At 35.5% G+C, this 15,248-nt stretch overlaps 2 protein-coding genes across 2 annotated transcripts in view; one reads left to right on the forward strand and one right to left on the reverse strand.

Annotated features, from left to right (window-relative positions):
* The window catches only part of LOC131433934 (uncharacterized), a 46,635-nt gene that overhangs the window by 14,164 nt on the left and 17,223 nt on the right, over positions 1-15,248 (reverse strand). The window lies entirely within an intron of this gene.
* Positions 8,470-14,294, forward strand: LOC131434862 (uncharacterized). Its single transcript, XM_058602081.1, has 2 exons — positions 8,470-12,270; positions 12,334-14,294. Exons 1-2 carry the CDS (start codon positions 8,763-8,765, stop codon positions 14,235-14,237), a joined length of 5,412 nt encoding a protein of 1,803 aa, XP_058458064.1. The 5' UTR covers positions 8,470-8,762; the 3' UTR covers positions 14,238-14,294.

Raw genomic sequence — 15,248 nt, forward strand, 5'->3', positions numbered from 1 at the left:
ATCTCAATACCGATGGCTTCTATAAGTTGCAATTTAAAGGCTGACAGAAGCCTGTGCTGAATGGATCGTTTAATGGCAATGGCAACTCCCCCTCCTCTGGTAGTTGCCCTGTCGAGCCTGTGAATCCTGTAATTGGAAATAAAAATAGAAATTTGAGGTTTAAGATGAGTTTCAGTTAAAATAGCAATATCGGCATTCTTCTCTTGAAGAAAGTCGGACAATTCAGCAGTTTTGCTCCTGAGTGAGCAAGCATTCCAATTTACTATAACCAACTCATTATATTGCATATTCGATGATGAATTTGCCTAAGGCGTTGATTTGATCTAACCGCGTTCTGCAGTTTCGTAGTTTTGTTGTCATTGTTTCAAAAATGACGATCAGTTGTTCAGCAGAAAATAAATCACCAGAGTCATCCTTTGCTTACTGACTACCGCTCTACTAACTCTCTCTTTTATATCGTCTCACTGTTTCCCGTTCTGCGAAGGGGAGGTCCGTACACCGCTACCAGTATAAAATGAAATGTGATGTGAGAAATAGCGTCATTTAAGTTAAAGCAGCTACTCTGTACGTACGAGACACCGTCAGAACGATGGCTCCGAAACAGGTAGAAAAGCAGATTTGTACCGTCACTAACACATTCAATTACGAACGGCAATGCGAAAGCGAATGTTGAACACATCTTTATACTAGTATGGGGCCGTGTAAAAATATGCCATGCGAAACAGGGTTGCCATATATACAGGTTAATCTGTATTATTATTATTATTATTATTACTATTATTATTATTATTATTATCAGAATCACTCTTGCATACCGAAGATCGTCGATACATTTCAGACCAGGCCATTGCAATTGTCTCGTACTGAAATTTCGAGAAGAATCAGATATCTTCGAACTTTGTAGCATCAATAAAAATAAACTACAAATTTGTTGTACCTAGCCTGCTATATTAGCAAATTATAAAAGAATTGTTTCAAGTTTGGAATGTATAGTTGTAGAATAGTAGCTGTTTAATGTAACTAATCTGTATTTTAATGTAGGTGCATCGCTTCAAACTCTATTAGTGAAAAAGAGGAAAGCTTGCACAATTCATACAATCAATCAACTAACTGATATTCGGAAAAGTGATGGGAGCGTATCAGTTTTTTCGTATTCACGACATCCAGTTATGTCTCTGACATTACCCACCCACCTTTTTTTAATTCCTAAAAGCACTCCACCATACGGAGAGTCTCTATCAAGACGTATAATGTTTGAGTCATTAAAATTTAAAGTGATTGCATCATTTGCGGCGGATGATAAATTATCCATTAATTGATACAAACCCTGAGAGAATTGGCCATTGAGCTGATAACTGCTTCTAAAAAGTTTTAACTATTGGAAGTTATGCTGTTATGAGGCTCTTTAAGGGTGCTGTGTGTTCTACAATTTCCGAAAACTTTAGTAATCCTGTTGGTGGTTGTGAAATGGAGCCCACTGAATTATTATCTTTTTCTGTGCTAGATCCTGGATTGGTTTATGAATTTGACAAACTAGGAGGCATAGTCTTTGTTTTTGACTTTGTTTGTTTAACACGGTAGTATTTTTTTTAAGATGAAATGTTAGGTGCTAGATTTTTGGTAATTTGGAGGAGGACTTCGTTCTCTTAACTTCTCTTAAACTCTTGGGAAGTGATAAACGAAGTACCTTCACTATTTTCTTCAGAGTTAGATTCCTCTGGCTCCTCCAGATTCGAAAAACCGTTCTCTGTTTACAAAGCGGGGACATCAATGAACGTTCTAAGCATTTCTGCATATGAGCGCTTAGACCGTATTTTTAATGAGAGCTTCATTTTGTCTTTGTGCTACTTAAATGCATCGCATACTGAAAGATCACAAGGACTCTCTTCACAATAAATAGTCAGTTTTTCAATCTTGCTTGATTCTTTATAATATATTACAAATGGATGAATAGTGGCTTGATCATTGTTCCAATGATGACTTTGAACAACATCTTCAAGAACGAATGGATAATTCTCGAAAAAAGCCAAGAAAACTCACCAATAATGAGTGACGTATGTGAAGTAATAAGCTATTTTTCACAATATCCATGTAAAGAACTGTTGGCTCATTGCGTTAACTTTCCTGGAGGAAATTTTTTCCCAGAGAAAGGTTTACAACAGGATCCCCTGGATTTAGGATTGAGTATGATTCCTGAATGACTTCTTATGTAATATATATAGATATCTAGCAAAAGCATAGATAGCAAAATATCTGAATTTAAAAAAAATATAAAAATAATTGAAATTGCATTTACTCTTTCTGTTTAATATATATATATATATATATATATATATATATATATATATATATATATATATATATATATATATATATATATATATATATATATATATATATATATATATATATATATATATATATAAACAACCAAGAACTATGATGACCTTCCAGTTCAGGGTGACTTTCTTTCTTCAGTTCAGAAGCTAGTGCCGCATCATCATAGGTAGAATGAGCACCAGAACGATCGCGATTATTGGGTGATAACAGTTGTTTACGAACCATTTGATGTTGAGCGTTGGTTTCGACATTCACAGAGTATGAATATTTTAATTTGTTCACCTCTCCAAGAAGTAAGCAATCGAGAAGTTATTGAACAAGTTGAAGACGACTTTCTTTTTATCTGGTCTTGCAAAGTAATAAACTTCTCAATGTCTTCTCTGTCCGAATTTATCTTTGCTGCCCATTATTATCAAATTCAGTTTGCCTCGATACATGATTTTCAGCGAAACTCCAAATGCATTTGATTACACCATCAATAGAATCCCCAACAACATTTTTGTTTCCTACGTCTCTAGGACACATTTGTCCCCGGTAAAGTCGTCGATGGAATGAACCTTGGAAAATGTATAAGTGATTTCCTAGATCAGTTTCCATCATGCCTGTATCATCATCGTCTCTTGATCGGCCACAACTTTCAACTTCATCAACATACTCTATCAAAGCTGCTTCAATTGAGTCGTCTCTGCTCGGAAAAGGAGGATTCTGTTGCACATAAAAATGTTCAGTGCCGGTGTCTTCATTGTCCTCCAAATATTCTGCCGTTTCAAATCTAAAAAACAGTGAAACAGTACTACGTTAGTGATCAGATATTTTTTGCAAGTATATCAAATAATACTTACAAATCTTCGTTAGGTTCCATTCCAAGTTTTAAAAAGGTTATTCATCATATCAAAACAAAATCAAAAACTGTGCATTTAGCAATTCATAATAAACAATGAATAAAACTATATTTTGATGTCTTGATTGTAATCAATTCAAAGTTTTTCTTTCCATTTTGCCGGTTCTTCCAGAATCGCAAACCAGAGAAAGGTGTAATTGAAGTAACTATGATTGAACATCAACTAAGAAGTTCTACCAATTAAAGTGATTCTATAAATAGTTCTTAGGACTTTGAAATTTTTTGAGTTTTCACTTATATGCCGTTCAAAAAAATTCTTCTTCTTGAAACTCCAAAAGCGATAGTCGAATTTATTTACACAAAACCAATAGAAGTCGATGAGATAATTTATTCAAGTAATTTATATAACACTTAAGAGTTATTGGCCAATATTTCTGATACTTTCGGATTAGGATACAACGGACCAGTTCACTAGAACTGCAATTTGAAAAATTAATTACAAAACAATTTTAAAAATCAATTACAAAACTCCTATAAATTTTAATCAAAACCATAAGGCTTTCGAATTGTTACTTGGAATCTTCTGGTAATTCCGGAATCGAAATTCGAATAAAACTAAATTTCCAAGTTTACCAAACATCGGAAAAGTCATGTTTGAAAAAATAAAGGACATACGTTTACCGCATACACACATACATAAACAGTAAAGTAATAATGTTATTTTGCAAATCAAATACAGATAAATATCGTTTACTTCTCGCTATTTAAATACAATTGTTTCTTTATATTCTGTGCGATTACCGTATCTTATTGAGGCCTACATACCATTGGAGTACTGTGAACTTCGCTGGAGGATCATACTCAGGCGAGCGACGCATCGCTACTGATTTTTTTCTGCAAGCACAATACGCTCCGCGCGTGCGGGTCTTTCCACTCTGAAACTTTTCCAAGATTGAGTTAAACCCCTAAGAGCAAATTCAGCAGCTAGAAGCTCTATATGGAATATCTATAATAGAACAGAAACTGGAACAAACGTATGCCGAGCAAGCCGTTCTAGTTTTATTTATTCGACCAGTTCTACTGTCAAATTTAAAACTGGTCTACGATCAGAGATGCCAGATATTTTCATATAAAATCTGTATTACCCAAAATGAAAAATCTGTACTTATCTGTATCCACTATAGAATCGAAATATTTATAATTAAAATTTGTTGAGGTAATGTTATTCCAAAAATTTATGGTTTTATAATGAGAAATTGAATGAGTGCTCAATATTCATATCATTCTACAACGACGACATTAAATGCTTTCAAATTTTCATCACCAATCGGAATCAACAAAACATAATTTCAATTTCATATACTTCCAAATATTGGCTTGGTGAGTTGATGTAGGATCCCAGCGCTCAACTTAAACTATCAACACCATTTAAAGATTTTTAGATCAATTTGTGATTCGTCGATAGATTACAAAACTCTCATCTCGCCACTACTACCAAAGAGAGCTCAAACGAACAAAATTATTTTATTCTTTCCTTTTTTTGAAAAATCTGTATGAATCTGCATGGAATTTAAAAAACCTGTACAAAATCTGTATTCTATATGAAATCTGTATGTGCATGTAAAAATCTGTATAATACAGATAAACCTTTATAAATGGCATCGCTGTCTACGATGCCGTTCTATTTTTTGTATATTTGAAACACGAGTAAAACACTGCTGGGACTGCCAGTTTTTCTTGTTATAAAATCCAAATTTGAATTTTGTAACTGACACAAATTATGCATCTAGAACTAGAACACTACTTAATATGCCCTAAGGGCATATTCAGGAGTGTTCTAGTTCTAGATGCATATTTTATGTCAGTTTTAAAATTTAAATCTAGAAATTATAACAAAATAAACTGGCAGCCCCAGCAGCGTTTTTATCTGTGTTTCAAATATAGAAAAAATAAAACGGCAATGTATACCAGTTTTAAATTTGACAGTAGAACTGGTCGAATAAATAAAACAAAAACGGATACGTTTGTTTCAGTTTCATTTACATTATAGACCACCCATATGAATCTTGCAGCTGCTCAATTTACCCTAAGGCTTCTTTTTTTTTTCAACTAAAAAAATTAAAAAAAATAACCATGAGTTTGACTTTTTTATTTGTTTATTAATTTTTAACTATTTTTAATTAAATATACTAAAAAGGTTGTTTTATGGGACTGCTTATTTAAAAGCTAGAGAAAAGACGCACATTTCAAGTCTTGGACGAATTTTTGTATCTTTATTAGATTTTACAGTATAGGCTGTTAAAAAGGTTTTTTTTTGTAAACGAGAAACTTCAAAAAATCATATCACGAAAATTCCACGCACCATATTGAAATAAATAAATACGTGTCGAATATTTTCGAATTATTTAACAAAAAAATTTTTTTGGTGGCTGATTTTGCGTGGAATGAATCGAAACATAATTTACACATTGCCGTAAAGCTGAATTACCTGTCAATGAAAAATGGAACCAAGAAAAGGAATTTTTCATATCGGTTGTAGTGATTTACATTTGTATCGTTTATTCAATAGTACAAATAGATATCAGCAATCAAAGTACACTCGAAGTAGAAGAAAATCGATTTCAAAGTGATTACTACTACTTTTTTTAGTGTAAACTACGATTAAACATGGACAATCTTCAGAAATGTGTGAAATTGGGTAAGGTTAGGTTTTTTCGGATCAACATTTTTTAAACAGAAACCAGTGTAATGTTGATTTCTCGAGTACTAGTATGTATAGCGATCGAGTACCATTTATTTTGGAAACTTTATTTGTTATTTCCAGGCATTTGAAAAATGGTATTAAACCAAGTTTAATGCTCCATTCTAAAAAAAACATTAGTTTTTGCATAATGAATTAAGATCAACAGTACCACAGACTAACAGACACGACACTCAAATTAGATTCGTCAATCATTTTAACGGTCATTTCGAATATTCCTTTATTTTTGACAGTACTCACCTGTGTCATGATGGCACCACGTTACCCTATCAAAAATATCCTTTCTGTCATCTAGACTGTGTTTATTTTTCTCATTTACTAACAGAGTTGCCATTCATACAGAATTACCTGTAATGTATTGATTTGTCTACGTCCATGCGAATTTCATGCAGGATACAGATTTAATACACAGCAAAAAATTATGAAATTTACAGGTGACGTAAATACATATATGACGCAATTCAGAAGAACGTAATTCGTAAAATGATTGAATTTCACAAGAATGATTTAAATGTACGTCAAACATACCCCACTTTTAAGGCAGACGTGTAATCTTACATGTTTCAGCAGTTAAAAATATATCGAAATGCATTAAACTTGTGTTCGATTACCTGTAAAATTGAGTCATATATGATGCTCGAATATGTCGGTCTCAGAAGACGTAAATTTACACGATTTTTTCTAGGTGTGTACATATTGCCAAAACTATATACATAATTGTGCTACTTCTCATCCTCCAACGCAGTACAAAATCGAACCCGTTTTGTTACAATATTTACTTGCTTCTGGTCTACCGCCACTTAATTACGGATGAAAATTCCCAACACAATAAAAAATAATCTAAATGAGCAACGTTGAGAAAAATAAATGGTTTCCTTCCAACATCGCTGAAAAAGTTAAGTATATTATCAACGTAATCCAATAATTTATTGTGATGATTCATTTTCAAATATTATGATGAAATCAGGCATCCCTGCAAGCAGCTGATCGGTGTTGACAAACGAGGGGAAACCAACTAGTAAAAAAACTTTCACATAACACAAGGGGTGTACCGATAGTAAATAGTTCGCGCAGTACAATATAGGTGGAACTAGTGAATCACGAAAAATTATTTTGATAAGAATTTACTCATACTGTCATGTCTGTTAGTCTGTGACAGTACCATCTCAGATTGAAAACTTTTTCTTCAACTTCTACTATGATTTTTCAAATGAATTTGTTGGTTTTTATAAAAAATCGTTGAAAAGGTGGAGTAATTCATAATTTTCCTACCGATTTGACAGCTCTTGCTGAAAGTATCATCCCCAAACAAGCACCGCCTCTACATTTCAGTTTTGCGACAATATGCCAATGAATTTTCACACATAATCTTTTGGAAGTTGGTACTTTATAAACGTCATATAGATTTGACAATTATAATGCCATCTATGTGTCAGTCACACTGCTTATTCAGTGTTTTGCTATGGTTTTAATATACACTGAGGAAAAAGTAACTAAGAATTTCGTAAGGCTAAGGCTTACGAACCAAACAGTAATCAATTTCATTCAGAGATTATTAATTGTTATCTATGCATGTTATCAGTTTTCGCTTAATGTATTTCATGAATAGTCCGTAATGCGAGAATGTCATAATTTTGTAATATGATCATGACAAGTATGGAGTAATTAACGAGGAAGGAATAATTTCAGATCCAAAAACATTTATGAATGAATTATTCTCACCAATTCATTATTCCAGTTTTCAAACCAGCTGTCAAAATTCACTTTGAGGAGGGTTTTTTGAACGAAATGGAAATTAATTTTGTTTTGACTGAGCCGAAAATTTAAGCACCACGAGTCGGTAAAAAACATTATGTCTGTAAGTCAAAATTCGTTTTAATGACTTTCGAAGATCGTTTTGTCTAAGTGTATGAAATGAATAGGCGACCTGAGATGAATGAGGGTACTGTTACCGTTCTTCATTTTAAAGGTGTGCATTTTCGTGTTGAAGATTAAGGGTAGACGAAATGCTATGAGCGAAAGCATTTTGGAATCGTTGGATACCTTTTGATATTGAATTTTACGACCTTCATTAATTGAAATAGCCTGATGAAAAAATCTAGAAAATTATTAATTATGAGAATGCACATTAGTGATAGCTAAAGCAAAAATGATGAAAGGCTGACAATGGGTAAACAAAGAGGTCTCCCTCTCGTTATTTTTTAAGTGTTTTTGTCGTTATGATTTTTTACCTGTTTTTGTCTATATAAAAATTGTTTACCTACTGACGTCAGAGCTATGCCTCAAAGCAATTGTTACCTCTTCTGAATATTATACCTGTATGCCTGAGTGCGACTTAGTGACATTAAAAGATAAATTTATTTAAGCGCTTGCTCATTAATATGGCTCAGGCATACAGGTTATGATTTTCTTTAATTTGGTAGAGTGTCAATACGTGCTCGTTCTCGTTCACCAAAGAAATTCTGAAAATCTTTACACCTTTGGTAGTGCACCGTGATGAAATTTCTTCTGTCATTGTTATTCTGTTATTTTCTTGGTTCAGATGAATTTCCGAGAATTGTGGCACAGTAACTTTAGTTGTGCTCATGAGAATACATCTAGTTTTATAAAAATTTGCCTTCGGTGATAGGGATGTAGCAATATTGACAGTCAAGCTTGCTCTGAAAAAGTGCTGCGCTATAAATGCATTAATCTGTTTTGATTTGGAACACTGTGGAACTTGAAATTTTTGTGTGAATCGAACATTTTCCAAACTTTTGTGACGATAACGTGAAGAAAAGACTAAAGTTTTTAGTGAAAAGCTTTGGAAGATTGTACAAAATGGCTCCCATCTATAATATTGAACCTGTTCGACCAGCTCGTAGTGATTCTGAAAGTGATTTTGAACATATACCGGATGACGAGTCAATTGAGATTATCGATGATGTTGATGATGAATCTACAAACTACTCGATGGTGTCTAACGAAACAGTTCCTTTGGTGAACTGTTGTGAGGGATGTAAGTGTGACGATTCTGAAACAAATAGTAGTGAAGATGACTCTCCTCCAGACTCCGACAAGGGGACTGAAAAACAGTCTAAAGAATGTAGCGTAAACGAATCAGATTTAAACACCGGCAATGGTGAGCTCAAAAAATCTTTACTGCAAAAGGACGCAGAAAATTGTGAGACGATCCAATCTAAGATCGAAACTGCTAGCTCAAGTGAATCCGGATGTGTTTTGGAAGAACAATTATCTGAACTAAACGACTACGCTCTCGAACAATCTCAAACGGATAACATTTTCGATAGTGTTTCGGATGATAACACAAATGTCGATTCCGAAAAATGCTTGAACCTACCATTACCCTCAAGTGATAATGAAAATGTTTCAAGCCACTTCAAGCTACAGGAAAGTGGTTTAGAAAATGCTGCTAGTTTGCTTGAATCTAGGTGTGTATTGGTGGAGCAGTTATCACAGACAAACGATGCAATTCAAGCCTTCGATGTATCCAAAGCAGATAAAATTATTGAAAATGTTTCAAACGATAAAACAAGTGAATGCTTCGACGAAATTTGTAAACAATTCAACAAAAAAATAAAATTTGGATCCGATGAAACGGCGAGTGAGCAAAATGAAATTCTGCAAAGCAAAGGCGATAACGATCAGCGGGAAATGCAAACTAAGCAGGATCCAACTCAAGGGAATGGTAAACAAATGGTACAATCTGCCGAGAGAGGGCAAATACAACATCCAATTATGAAAAACGGTGACGAATCAGAGAATCGTGAAAGTCTTTCCAGAACTGAGAAGATTGAAGACGATCAAAACCATTCAGAAATTATCGCACAATCATCGAGATCATTATTGAATGAAGTAGACATAGATCAAATATTGTCTTACATACGCGGTAACCAAGAAGGGAAATTTTCGGATGAGCAAGCTTCGATCGAGGAAGCTTCCGAGCCATGTGAAGAGAAAATTTCCGCATTGCGTTTTGTTGGCAAGTTTCAATGCAAAGATGAGCACATCAAAATCAAATCTCCTTCGCCAATGAGAGTCGATCAACTTGGGTTCTCCGCTCGGATTATTTACGAAAATGTGATGATAAAGCTACACAACGAGAGCTGTTTGATGTCTGCAGATGATAATTTTCTGGCAAAGGTTCAAATATTAACTCCAGAGTTGCTTGAGGAAACGATGAATTTCGACCAAGCAAAGAAAGTTTTATCGCAGCAGCTTCGGATTGTGAAGGTTTTGCAGGACGATATGACAACCGGTAGATTTAGTCGCCAAACAGCATTTCTTGATGCAGTCAATCAAACGTTGAAATTATCCACCATGGATGAGCGATGTGCGATGAATTGTGTTCAGCTTGCAATTATTTTGAATACTTCAAAGGATCGCGTTACTCGTCACGTATTGTGTCATGAGATTACCGAAAACCCGTTGATAGCCGACGATTTAAAACAATTGGCATTCGATTTAAATGAAACGGAAAATCGTGTTCTCGTTAGAAATCGGCTATGGGCCAAGTTTGGTCTTCCACATACGGATTTATTTGAAAATCTTTATGACTGTTTACAACAGATATTGGTTTCAAATTATACCGATTATAAAAACCTATTGTTGCAGAAAGCGCCAAAATTCCTACATGATTCTATTAAAAATTTGGACTTACACCGGGTGCCTCTTATTAGAGTAAATGATATAAAACTGTTTACCGATTTGTCCGGAACTCTGAATGAAGCTGTTTTCCAAAAGCCGTTGAGTGATCTCGCTCACCAGTGGATTGCAAATATCGTAGCAATAAACATAAAAAAACTGAACCAAATTGGCTCTCAAACCAATCCGATCTACTTCTTTTTATGCAAGAGTTTGGATGACTTGATCACAGTGATCAGCAACAGAACCGAACATTCGGCCAACGAATTATTATTCAGCAACAATAGTGGATGGCACCCGATCAAGAAAATTAAATGGAAATCGGAGAATGCTTTCACCAAATGTCTTGAGCGGGAGTACTATTTCATTTTCAAGTTATTAAAACATTTTGAATTGGGCTCTAGTGCTAGCCAGAAACGATTTGAATACAAAGTGAAGATGTTCAGTGAAGAAAAACAGGAATCAAGATGGAAAAAAATCATCGAAGGTACTAAAAAGTTGCTAGGAATCCATGAAACGTTGGAGAATAATTTCTGCATTGCCGATGAGTTCTACGTGTGGTATTGCTTGCTAGATGATGTACTAGCTCATGTACTGCCTCGCGAATGCAGATTAGACAGTTTTGAAACCATAATCCAGAGTTACTTAGAATTTCTATGTCATGCTAATCACGATCAGTTGGAAACATTGCGTGTTATCACTCACAACACAGCACGTTTCATGGTACAGACAGTACCATACGTAACACTGGAAGATAGTTCTGTAATCGACAGACAGATTTTGCAAAAGCAGCTGGATCTGATCAACTTGAAGGCTACCAACAAGACTTTGTCGTCCAACAGCTTCCGCGATCTGATCGATGTATTTAACATCTACTGGAAAAATCGGGAAGATATCATTTCCCGAATCCCCCTCAAAATCCTACTACCAGAAATGTTCTCGTTGAAGGATACTTTGTTGGAGATCGTTTTGGTGGCTCTAACGATAAATGGCACTTCAGATGAGATGGTTGCCTTCTTCCGAGCATACAATGATTTATTAGTGGATTTAAACGATGTTCAGTTTGAATGGTATTTGAAAAAGATAACTGAATGTAGCTCTATCAAACCATTCGTAGACCTGAGCCTAATCAAACCGATCGAGAATAAGTGGACAAACACGGACAATGCAACGTATTGTGTCACCGATCCGGCGAAATTTTCCAAATTGGTGCCGATCATACTCGATGGTATTGAGGTACCAAAGCACTACATTGTTCTGGTCGTATCGACATTACTTTCGTATATCAAACAGCAACTCAACAAAACTGAATGGAAAGATGGTACTGCTTTGACACAAACAGATCAAATATGCACCACTAATGAATTGATCTTTGCCGTGCGTAACTCTTTCCTTTACCTGTTAGAGCAGCCGGAATATGTTTCATTTGAACTCTTTTACGATGAACGAATTAAACCCTTTGCCAGCGTTGTGAACAATAGTGAGTCATACCGAGATTTTACTAATAGGATCTATCTTATCAAGGAGTCATTCTGGCACATCCGCAAACAGAATGAAATGGATGTCGATAAGGCATTGGAACTATTCCAGGAGCTTAACAATGATACGCAACATGAACTGTTACGGAAAGCCTATCAGCAGTATGAAACATGTTTCCAGCAATTCATGCAACAGTCGGAGGAAGGTATGTACCTTTTTTTTGCACTGTCAAGCCAAACCATTAATAAACAAATCACGTTTTTTACAGATCTTTCTAAGAAAGCCAACAATGTAAAAAGGCAAGTTTTGGAGCTCACCTCTAAGGCACCATTCAAATCCTGGACTGAAAGCTACAAGCAGGAGAAGCTTCCGGAAATATTAGCTGGACTGGCAGCCGTGTGGTCCATTTTGGTTTCGAAAGATGTTTCCGGCACGGGAAAGTATCTAACACCGCACTGTATACAGATTCTGTGCATTCTGAGACTACTAAGCGTAGACCGTGCCGAAAAAGGAGTGGTAAAACATCTGGCAGAGGTTCTAACCGGGCAGGGAAAATCACTAGTGCTGGGATTGTTGGCCGCATTGTTCGCGCTATTGGGTCACAAGCCCAAAATTGTTTGCTATAATCAATATCTGGTGGAAAGAGATCAGTTAGATTTTCATCCGTTTTATGCACTTTTCAACGTGAACAACGATATCACCTACAGCACCTATGATCAAATGGCAAATGACATCATCGCCCCAATCATCAATGGGCAACGCACGGGATTGCGAGATTTGGTGACGAATTTACTGTTGCAGGGTAAGGCTTCGAGTTGTAACAAACTCGTTACCGATAACTACAATAATGCGGTGCTGCTAATCGATGAAGTAGATGTGTTTTTCACCAAGCAGTTTTACGGTAGTGTTTATGGTCCCGTAAACCGGTTGATGTTACAAGGAGTGGACAAGATTCAACAAAGAATTTGGAGTCTTGTTTCTGAAAATCCGTTACTTACATCCGAACCTATTGCGAAAAATATTCACGAATTCATCAAATCATCTGACATGGCAGATCAAACGGATTTCCATAATTTCATGTCTAGAACTACGCCGTACGATTTACTGATTTATAGAGACGGGAAGACTGTAAAGAAGAGCTACACCAACAGCAGCTTGTTTGAAGAACATCTTCGTGAAATGATCAAATGTGCTGACGATGTCAAGCGTTCTTCAATGGATCGATGGAAGAATTATAAACTCAGCAAAACAGGAACCATTCTCAGTAAATACAGGGAACGATACGTGAACTACAACATCACTAGTTACTACATGGTATTCAATTACTTCCGTTTACGACAGTCCAACTTCTCCACTAAAGTGGGTTCAGATGTTAATTATGGATATCTCTGCCTGGACTGTGGTTCAATTTCCTATGCGATGCTGCCGAAACGCTATCCGTTAATTTTGGGAGTTTCCGGGACGATAACTTCATTAAATCAGTATGAGAAGAATTCCATTCAAAATGTGTACAGTATCCGTGAGTTATCGGCAATGCCATCCTTTTTCGGTTGTTCCAATCTGAAGTTCAATCCCTTGAGTGACTTCCAAATACTGATGAGTAAGTCAGAGTGGTTCAATAGTATATTTAGCAGAGCCAACGCCATCCTAGGAGCCAAACGTTCGGTATTGCTATTTTTTGAAAACGATACTCAATTGCACGAATTTCATGGAGAATACTCCGGCCAATTTGACCGGTTAAATGTTTTAACCGAGGACACAGATCCAAAACAAAAACAACAGTTTATTGACGAAGCCGGTGTTGCTAAAACCATCACCCTGGCAACTCGTGGCATGGGACGAGGAGTGGATTACAAATCTAGTGTTTCCATTGAAAAGCATGGTGGATTGCACGTCATTCAAACGTTCTTTTCGTTAGACATAAAGGAAGAAGTTCAGATCAAAGGACGTACGGCTCGCAAGGATAATCAAGGAAGCTACGAATTGATCGTTTTTCACGATGATTTGGAAAAAAACGATTTGTCCCGGAAAGTTTTGGAAACCACCTATCAGCAATTCAATTTGGCTCGGTTAGGATTAGCTATGAAAGAGAATGAGCTTATTTTGAAAAGTATTGAAAAAAGCACTGATGATCACGAAACAACTATGCAGTATATGAAAACCCTTTTGTAAATTTAAAGATAACATGTTTTTAACTATCGTAATAAAGTTCGTATGAATATAAAAAAAGTGTGCTAAACCTTCCGACAATATCCTTCTAATGGTAATAATTTTTTATCATTTTCAGTTTTTCCGAATTAGTTTTAAGTAGAATAATGTAGGGTTAAGGCTAGATAAAGTTTGCGAACTGATGTAAATGTCTATTGCTAAGACTATTCTATTCCTCGTTTTGCTTTTTTGAATGAGATATAGAATTGCAGAAAAGCCGTAAACTTCTATACTCAAAATAAACATCACATCAGTCAGCTCAAACAAACAATTTCTAATCCTAAATCTGCGAGCACTCTCCTCTTCGTTACTTACCGCCATTTTTACTTCAAACAATTTTCACAGCTTACAATCACGTAATTTATATTTGCTTCACACATGAAATCTACCTACGTGCTTCACACATAAGGCGTAAATGCACTTACAATACACTTGAAAGTTATCGAGATTTCAATTAAATATTATAAATTAACATATAAATGTTACATGATGGATATGAATATAACGTGGTGGACTTTTCTCGATAAGTATGTGCTTTTTCATCTGAAAAAATGGGAGATTTTGGTTCAGTGTATTGTTAAGGTTTAATACCATTCGACTCAGCTCGATGAGGTGTGTGCACTAATGTCATGGCGCATTAAAACTATGCTCAATCTTGCACATTTATTGTGAATCGAGTGCGCAATACTGTTTCTCTCTCCTGCATACCATGGCACGCACTCATTCTCAAAGTAGAAAACCCTGTCAGAGCAAAAGAGCCGCCATATTTTTGTTGCGAATAACTCGACTTTCAATCAACGAATTGTGATAAAATTGGATACGGCTCTAAGAAGCAATACTGCAGATAATATAATTCGAAAATTGTGCATTACTACTGTTATAGTGGCGCGAAAACTCGAAACGAATGTACCTATGTTCTGCTTACCCTTAAAGTAAATCTTTCGAACAGAGATCGCAGATCGCACTCTAACTAAT

This window comes from Malaya genurostris, chromosome 3, assembly GCF_030247185.1.
Source record: "Malaya genurostris strain Urasoe2022 chromosome 3, Malgen_1.1, whole genome shotgun sequence".
NCBI lineage: Eukaryota > Metazoa > Arthropoda > Insecta > Diptera > Culicidae > Malaya > Malaya genurostris.

Excerpts from the sequence above, each read along its gene's own strand:
- LOC131434862 (XM_058602081.1), top strand. The coding sequence starts at position 8,763 with ATGGCTCCCATCTATAATATTGAACCTGTTCGACCAGCTCGTAGTGAT. Across the intron at positions 12,271-12,333 it reads CATGCAACAGTCGGAGGAAG|ATCTTTCTAAGAAAGCCAAC; the intron begins GTATGTACCTTT and ends CGTTTTTTACAG.